Genomic DNA, 9,016 nt, shown 5'->3' on the forward strand with positions numbered 1-9,016 from the left:
ACATCCAATGCTTGCCTCCCACTGAAAACTTTGTTTTTAAAAACATGGTAGACGTTATACCATGGATACAACTTTATGTCCTGTTTCTAAAACTTAAATAGTGGTTGTAAAGTGTTTCCACATACTATCTGTACTCCACGTTGGAAAAAGAGGTTTGGACAAGCCGGTTGTGAGAAACATGATCCTTAAGCGAGTGCCTGTGAGCACGGCTCTCTGCAGCTCAGATTCCTAACGGAGAGGGACCATCTGACAGACGCAGAAGGGATCCCTGACTGGAGGGGGTTGGAAGCAAGTCCCGGGAGAGCCAGAATGGGAGTCCTACATGCCTCCAGGCTTGAGAATTGGCCAGTAACAGGGTCAAGTTCAGGCTTTTGGCAGCCCCGGAAACCGCGGTGTGTGGGCGGGCGTAGGGGAAGGACGGGGTGGGGTGGGGGCGGAGATTCGAGGTCCGAGAGCAGAGCTAGGACGTGGGGTGCTTGTTGCTTCTGTTCTGGGGGCTCCCCCAGATTTGGGGGAGTTTTGAGGATGAGTGGAACCGGGGTTCCCTCGCAGAGAGCGGCGAGAGGGAGCGGAGCGGGGAAAGCGGCCGACGCTCGCGGCGGGCGGGCGCAGAATGATTCACCTCGGAAAGCCGGGAGCTCGATCCACCAGCGCCAGAAGCTGCTACTCCCTGCCTCCAGCTGCTGGGCCCCTGGAGACCGAGCTCGATTCAGAGCCAGCAGACATCGCCCTTTCTTCCCAAAGCTAACTGTTTGTTTGTTTCTTTTTGTCTTCCTTCTCCCTTCTGTGCTCTCCCTCCCGCGGCCCCGGCTCCTCCGATCTGTGTTCTCTCCAGACCCGCAGATGTCTTTCCCCTTCCGCGTCCTCCAGATCTCCTCCTTCGCCAACAGCAGCTGGACCCGCATGGACTTTCTGGGGTGGCTGGGGGAGCTGCAGCCCTATACTTGGCGCAATGAGTCGGACACCATCCGCTTCCTGAAGCCTTGGTCTCAGGGCACATTCAGCGACCAGCAGTGGGAGCAGCTGCAGCATACGTTTCAGGTTTATCGCAGCAGCTCCACCGGGGTCATCTGGGAATTCGTCAAAATGCAGCCCGACGAATGTGAGCTGAGGGACGGGATCATGGACAGCTGCCCACGGGGAGACAGTGGATGTTGAAACCCAGCCGGGAGGTTCTGGCCCCACGGGATTCTCTCCTCTCTCCCTTTTGTGTCCCACTTCTGCCTGAGAGGTCCTAGCTTGAGTCCTCAAAATACCCTTTGTTCGTCCCTATGCAGGTCACCCATTCTCATTTACATGAACTTTGGGGTCCCCAGTATAACCCTCACGTCAGTTTCTTCAACTCCTTTCAGTCTTCTAAGCTCTTCATAGAACTATTTCCATTCCTTCCTTCAGTACCTCTTGAGATCCAGGGATCGGCAGGATGTAAGTTGCTTCCGAGGAACACATCAGAAAGCTTCTTACGTGCAGCATTTCAAGGAAGGTATGTCCTGAGTTTCCAAGGAATGTCTTGGGTGTCAACCCCAGATGCCGCCCCTTGGATCCAGGAGGTCTGCAAGATGCTCAATCGGGACCAAGGGACCAAGGAAACAGTGCACTGGCTCCTCCATGACATCTGCCCCGAGTTGGTCAGAGGCCTCTTGCAGACCGGGAAGTCCGAACTGGAGAAGCAAGGTCAGCCTGCCTTTGTCACCTCTTGCCCTCCACTCCACTCTGGGGCTCCATCTGGGGTTTGCATTCCAGAGTTCACATCCCTTTAAGCATCACGGGAAGAGGAGGGGATGGATAAAGTGTGAGGGTATTATAGCATTCCACAGACATTAACTAGGTACATTTTTGGTTCCATGAATTGGATTAAATAACCCCTGGGGGTCACTCAGAAACTGTATTTGAAGAGGGAGAGGAGAAGGCAAATGAACAGTTAAAGCAGTGTCCTGGTGGCTCAGATGATAAAGAGTCTGCCCACAACGCAGGAGACTCTGGAGTCTCAGACCCCCGGAGTTTGACCCCTGGGTTGTGAAGATGCCCTGGAGAAGGAAATGGCAACCCCCTCCAGTATTCTTGCCTGAAAAGTCCTGTGGACAGAGGAGCCTGGTGGGCTACAGTCCATGGAGTTGCAAACAGTCGGGCATGCCTGAGTGACTCACACTTCGAAACATGCTAGGTATGTTACAGCTGAACACAGGGTGCTTTGGGAGTACAGAGTAGGGGCATTTACAGGAGACTGGATCAGGGAAGGGAATGGGGATCGGGGAAGGCTTTTCTGGAGAAGCTAATACAAATGGATTGAAATGGTGGGAGTTCATCTTGAGGTAGAAATGTAGGACTGATGAGCCTGCGTTGAAGTCCAGAGCCTCTGATGCAGAGTCTTCACTTTAAGATCCCTCATTCTCCTGTCGAATACAGTGAAGCCGGAGGCGTGGCTGTCCAGTGGCCCCCCTCCTGGACCTGGCCGTCTGCTGCTGGTGTGCCACGTCTCAGGATTCTACCCAAAAGCTGTGAAGGTGATGTGGATGAGGGGTGAGCAGGAGCAGCCTGGCACTCAGCAAGGAGACGTCATGCCCAATGCTGACTGGACTTGGTATCTGCGAGTAACCCTGGAGGTGGCGGCTGGGGAGGCGGCTGGCCTGAGTTGCCGAGTGAGGCACAGCAGTCTGGGAGACCAGGACCTCGTCCTTTACTGGGGTGAGGAGGAACGGGGGCCCAGCTGGGGACGGGAGGGGGAAGTCCTCAAGAACAGAGGGAGGGCCTCGGGAAGGGGAGGGAAATGACACACCCAGGATGGAGGCAATGAGCTGCAGCCAGGAGTGATGGAAGCAGGGGATTCTCAAAGGGGAGGAGTAAAGATCTGAACTCAAAAAGGATTGAGACAAGGTGTTCTACGTTTGGGAAAGAACAGACTAAAGTCCCCACAGAGCCAGAAATCGGTAGCAAGTACAGAATCCCAGGAAGATTTGTTCCCCAGAAGAGGGAACTGGGGACTTTGAAAGGCAGGGTAACTAAGATAGCTGTGGTTTATTGAGTGCTTTCTCGGTGTGAGCTGCACACTCTGCATACAGCAGAGTATGTATGAACAATCATCCCAACGCTCCTTTGAGCAGGTACTATTGTTTTCATGTTACAGATGAGAAATTGAGGCTAAGCTAGGTCAAACTGTCTGAGTCTCATCATTAGAAAGTGGAAGAGCTGGATTTAGACTCAGGTTTGGACTAGCTGTGAAACTAGTGCCTTCCTCCATATGTGTACTAGCATATGCTGAAGTGAACTGAATTATAGATGCCCAGACCCCAAGAAAAGATGGGGCGTCTAAAAACTTCAGAGGAATACAAGTGGGCACATTAAACAGGACAAGAAATAAGCATCTGGCATGCTCACTTGTGCTTACAGTAGGGGACCTGATGCAGATTCCTGGACTGAGACGCATTCTGTTTTCCCCCACATAGATGGGAACCGTGTCTCCAGGAGCTTGATTGTCGTCCTGGTAATACTGGCGTTTGTCCTTCTGTTCGCTGGAGGCCTAGTCTTCTGGTTTAAAAAGCGCCGGTAAGTCTCTCCTTTCCATCTCCTCCCTACCTCAACCCCTCTGCCCACGTTTTCTCCTCTTCCCTTTTCCTTAATGGTCTCTGTTTTCTCTCACAGCCGCTATCAAGATATCCCGTGACTCTCCTCACCACGCCTATCTGTCTGGACTCAGGGTCTCAGGGCTTTGCCCTCAGAATTTGAAGGTGAAAGAGGGCTACCTTGAAGAAGCAGAGAGCAGGCAGCTCTTGTCTCACACTTTGAACAATTTATCTACGAGGATATAAGTTTGTTTTTTTTTTCTTTTTAGTATACTATATGTCCAGGTAGTTCTGTAAAAAACAGAAGTGCAAACTCAGTTACCTCTCAGGGACAAGCAGATAAAGGCTGCAGTGCAACTGTGTGTGGTCATTATTTGAATGATGGAATATGCAGTCAATTGGAAGACACTTTTCCTGTTCCAAGGAAGCAAGTCCAACTGCTCCTTGTGAAGTATACAATAAGACCCTGGCTTGGCTGTAACCCACCTTTTTTCAAGAAAAACAGAGGTCGAGCATTATATGTGAACAAGCCTATATTAACGTGTTGACAGAAACCTTTACAATATGTGGGGTGTTGTTCAGTTGCTCAGTCGTGTCTGCCTCTTTGCAACCCCATCAGTTCAGTTCAGTTGCTCATCATACCAGGCTTCCCTGTCCTTTGTCATCTTCTGGAGCTTACTCAAACTCATGTCCATTGAGTCAGTGATGCCATCCAACCATCTCATCCTGTTGTTTCCTTCTCCTGCCTTCAATCTTTCCTTACATCAGGGTTTTTTCTAACAAGTCAGCCAAAATATTGGAGCTTGAGCTTCAGCATCAGTCCTTCCAATGAATATTTCGGGTTGATTTCCTTTAGGATTGACTGGTTTAATCTCTTTGCAGTCCAAGGGACTCTCAAGAGTCTTCTCCAACACCACAGTTCAAAAACACCAATTCTTCGACACTTACCCTTCTTTATGGTCCAACTCTCACATCCATACATGACTACTGGAGAAACCATAGCTTTGACTAGAAGGACCTCTGTTGGCGAAAACGTATCAAAAAAGTAATGTCTTTACTTTTTAATACACTGTCTAGGTTTGTCATAGCTTTTCTTCCAAAGAGCAGGCATCTTTTGATTTCATGGCTGCAGTCACCATATGCAGTGATTCTGTGTGGGAACCATGTTTTATTGATTTCTCAGAAATACCTCCTGGAATTTAATACTCATTCCCTCTTCCTAGGTTGCTCTCTCCTACCCTTAATTCAGACGTTCTGACTAACACGTCAGCATTAGCTAGATGCCTTTCTGTACACAGAACAAACCCCCTTATCTTCAAAGACCTTTCCTTCCGACTCTTGTATGATTACCTCCAGGAGGAAGCCTCCTTGATCCCTGAATTCTAGTCTAATCCCTGAATTCCTGCTCTTTGTTAAAGCTTACAAGATAAGTTTCCAATATAATGTGTGCTCAGCAATTCTTGGGGAGTTGCTTGTCTGAACGCTCTCCCTGTGCTGTCTGTCATAATACTGTATGTTTCAGAGTATTATTCAGTGGGAAACCACCACAATTTGGAGCTCAAGAAAATAAAGTCTGTCACTGTTTCCACTGTTTGCTCATCTATTTGCCATGAAAGAATGGGACCACATGCATGATCTTAGATTTTTGAATGTTGAGTTTTAAGTCAGCTTTTTTTGGGGATGTGGGGTACTCCAAATACACCTCTGCTGGATGACTCTAGGCCTCCAAGTTTGTGTCTGTGATATAAAAAATTTGTCCTGAATGATACATTGAGGATTTCAGAACCTTCTCTGGTAGTTCAGATGGTAAGGAGTCTTCCTACAATGCAGGACACCTGGGTTTCATCCCTGGGTCAGGAAGATCTCCTGGAGAAGGAGATGGCAACCCACTCCAGTATTCCTGCCTGGAGAATCCCATGGACAGAGGAGACAATCCATGGAATCACATAGAGTTGGTCATGACTGAGTGACTAATGCTTTCACTTTCACTTTCAGAACCTATCTTCTATTTTGAACCTGAATTTACAAAGAGAGACATTTTAAAAGAAAGTTAGGTTGTAGGAAACAGAGGTGTCTCAAGTTTTTTACTTCAAGTAACTTGATTAAAGAGGAGAAATCATAGTGTGAGTATATAACGTAGAAAAAGCTATTTTTGGTAGTGATATTTCTCTCAAGTGGCCAGTTATTTTTTTCAGAGTGGTCGGAGACAGATTCTCCCACTTATAGCCATTAAATGAGACTATACATGAGCTGGGCTGAATCCATTTGGGCATGCATGAGCGCTAGTGGAGGGATCAGATGTCTGCTCTATTCTTAGCCTAGATAAAAGAAGCAGGAAACATAGAGGAACAGCAGCCCTTCTCGATGAGAAGAAATTTGAAGGTCAAGATAAAATCATCTGTAGCTACCAGGTAAGTAGTCGCTTGACATTCAAGGCCCTTGAACATCCAGAAAAAAAGGCTAAGCTTTTGAAGTCTTTGCCTGAGAAAATTAAGATTTGGCACTTTCTGTGTTGGACTTTCAAATAAGACCTAGGATGTATGTGGAAATGCAGCTAGTTTTTAAATCCGTGATTTCCAAACTGGTTTCCTAACGTGTAGCCTTATCACCTGGAAAGCTGCAAATTATGTTGGGCCACCCCCTGCCAATGAGCCCTACTAAATGCGAAATCTTAGGACTGGGGCCCAATCATCTGTGTTTCGTCAAGCGCTCAGGAGATTCTGGGGGCTTCAGAGGTGGTCAGTGGTAAAGAATCTGCCTGCCAATTCAGGAGGTACAAGAGACGTGGGTTGGATCCCTGGGTCAGGAAGATCCCCTGGAGTAGGAAATGGCAACCCTCTCTAGTATGCTTGCCTAGAAAATTCGTTGGACAGAAGATCCTGGTGAGCTACAGTCCATGGGCTCACAAACAGTCATACGTGACTGAAGGACTTGGCGTGCACACACACACACACACAGAGGTAGTTCTGATGTTCAGTTAAAATGAGAGAGTCACTGTTTGTAAGTACTGTACATTGCTATGCAACAGATTCCTCAGAATGCTAAATGAAATGTTGGCTTGAGGTCAGTTAGGGAAGGCGTCTTAGAGGGAGGGGAAATTGAAGCAGGAAGTCGAGAACCACTGAGGTGAACCAACAAGTGCACTGGATCAGGAGACAAGGATCTCCTCTTTATTCACCCACTTCATTCCTGAGCCAAAGGGAGGTACTAATGTCTGTTTCAATCATGCTTCAGATTGAATGTCTATGTCCTGTGTCTTCTGTTGAAAACCGAATACCCAAGGTGATCGTTTTAGATGGTGAGTTCTTTGGGAGGAGATTAAACCATGAGGTCTGAACTCTCATGAATGGGATTAGTGACCTTATAAAAAGGGTCCTTATCTATACATAGCACAGGGAACTCTACTCAGTACACTGTGGTAATCTATACGGGGAAAGATCTCAAAAAGAATAATATGTGTATGTATAACTAAATCACTTTGCTGTACACCTGAAACTAATGCAACATTGCAAATCAGCTATAAAAGTGAAGTCGTTCAGTCGTGTCCGACTCTTTGCTACCCCATGGACTGCAGCCTCCCATGCTCCTGCGTCCATGGGGTCTTCCAGGCAAGAGTACTAGAGTGGGTTGCCATTTCCTTCTCCAGGGGATCTTCCCAACTCAAGGATTGAACCCGGGTCTCCTGCATTGCAGGCTAATGTTTTACCCACTAATCCACCAGTTCAGTTCAGTTCAGGTGCTCAGTCATGTCCGACTCATTGCAACCCCATGAATCACAGCACGTCAGGCCTCCCTTTCCATCACCAAACCTGGAGTTCACTCAAACTCATGTCCATCAAGTCGGTGATGCCATCCAGCCATCTCATTCTCTGTCGTCCCCTTCTCCTCCCACACCCAATCCCTCCGAGCATCAGAGTCTTTTCAAGTGAGTCAACTCTTTCCATGAGGTGGCCAAAGTACAGGAGTTTCAGTTTTAGCATCAGTCCTTCCAATGAGCACCCAGGACTGATCTCCTTTAGAATGGACTGGTTGGATCTCCTTGCAGTCCAAGGGACTCTCAAGAGTCATCTCCAACACCACAGTTCAAAAGCATCAATTCTTCAGTGATCAGCTTTCTTCACAGTCCAAATCTCACATCCATACATGACCACGGGTAAAACCATAGCCTTGACTAGATGGACCTTTGTTGGCAAAGTAATGTCTCTGCTTTTTAATATGCTATCTAGGTTGGTCAAAATTTCCTTCCAAGGAGTAATTGTCTTTTAATTTCATGGCAGCAATCACCATCTGCACTGGTTTTGGAGCCCAGAAAAAGAAAGTCAGCCACTGTTTCCACTGTTCCCCCATATTTCCCATGAAGTGATGGGACCGGATGCCATGATCTTAGTTTTCTGAATGTTGAGCTTTAAGCCAACTTTTTCACTCTCCTCTTTCACTTTGATCAAGAGGCTCTTTAGTTCGTCTTCACTTTCTGCCACAAGGGTGGTGTCATCTGCATATCTGAGGTTATTGATATTTCTCCCAACAATCTTGATTCCAGCTCGTGCTCCCTCCAGCCCATCGTTCCTCATGATGTACTCTGCATATAAGTTAAATAAGCAGGGTGACAATATACAGCCTTGACGTACTCCTTTTCCTATTTGGAAGCAGTCTTTTGTTCCATGTCCAGTTCTAACTGCTGCTTCCTGACATGCATACAAGGTTTCCCAAGAGGCAGGTCAGGTTGTGGTATTCCTCTCTCTTTCTGAATTTTCCACAGTTTATTGTGATCCACACAGTCAAAGTCTTTGGCATAGTCAATGAAGCAGAAATAGAAGTTTTTCTGGAACTCTCTTGGTTTCTCCATGATCCAACAGATGCTGGCAATTTGATCTCTTGTTCCTCTGCCTTTTCTAAATCCAGCTTGAACATCTGGAAGTTCATGGTTCACGTATTGCTGAAGCCTGGCTTGGAGAATTTTGAGCATGACTTTACTAGCGTGTGAGATGAGTGCAATTGTGCGGTATTCTGAGCATTCTTTGGCATTGCCTTTCTTTGGGATTGGAATGAAAACTGACCTTTTCCAGCCCTGTGGCCACTGCTTTGTTTTCCAAATTTGCTGTCATATTGAGTGGAGCACTTTAACAGCATCATCTTTTAGGGTTTGAAATAGCTCAACTGGAAGACCATCACCTCCCCTAGCTTTGTTTGTAGTGATGCTTTCTAAGGCCCACTTGACTTCACATTCAAGGATGTCTGGCTCTAGGTGAGTGATCACAGCATAGTGGTTTTCTGGGTCATTAAGATCTTTTTTGTACAGTTCTTCTGTGTATTCTTGCCACCTCTTCTTAATCTCTTCTGCTTCTGTTATGTCCATACCATTTCTGTCCTTTATCGAGCCCATCTTTGCATGAGGTGTTCCCTTGGAATCTCTAATTTTCTTGAGGAGATCTCTAGTCTTTCCTATTCTGTTGTTT

At 47.1% G+C, this 9,016-nt stretch overlaps 1 protein-coding gene across 2 annotated transcripts; it reads left to right on the forward strand.

Annotated features, from left to right (window-relative positions):
• The first annotated feature begins 309 nt into the window (after positions 1–309).
• Positions 310–5,146, forward strand: LOC129540918 (antigen-presenting glycoprotein CD1d-like). 2 transcript variants are annotated; one of them, XM_055402455.2, is made up of 6 exons: positions 437–1,102; positions 1,396–1,425; positions 1,528–1,674; positions 2,407–2,685; positions 3,444–3,543; positions 3,640–5,146. In XM_055402455.2, exons 1-6 carry the CDS (start codon positions 526–528, stop codon positions 3,659–3,661), a joined length of 1,155 nt encoding a protein of 384 aa, XP_055258430.2. In that variant the 5' UTR covers positions 437–525; the 3' UTR covers positions 3,662–5,146. The 2 variants fall into 2 exon arrangements, with proteins under 2 accessions (XP_055258428.2, XP_055258430.2); XM_055402453.2 differs by having other exon boundaries at positions 310–1,102; positions 1,396–1,674.
• The last annotated feature ends 3,870 nt before the right edge of the window (positions 5,147–9,016 follow it).

The sequence above is a fragment of the Moschus berezovskii genome, chromosome 4, assembly GCF_049115385.1.
Source record: "Moschus berezovskii isolate FMDL1 chromosome 4, NW_MosBer_1.0, whole genome shotgun sequence".
NCBI classification, from domain to species: domain Eukaryota; kingdom Metazoa; phylum Chordata; class Mammalia; order Artiodactyla; family Moschidae; genus Moschus; species Moschus berezovskii.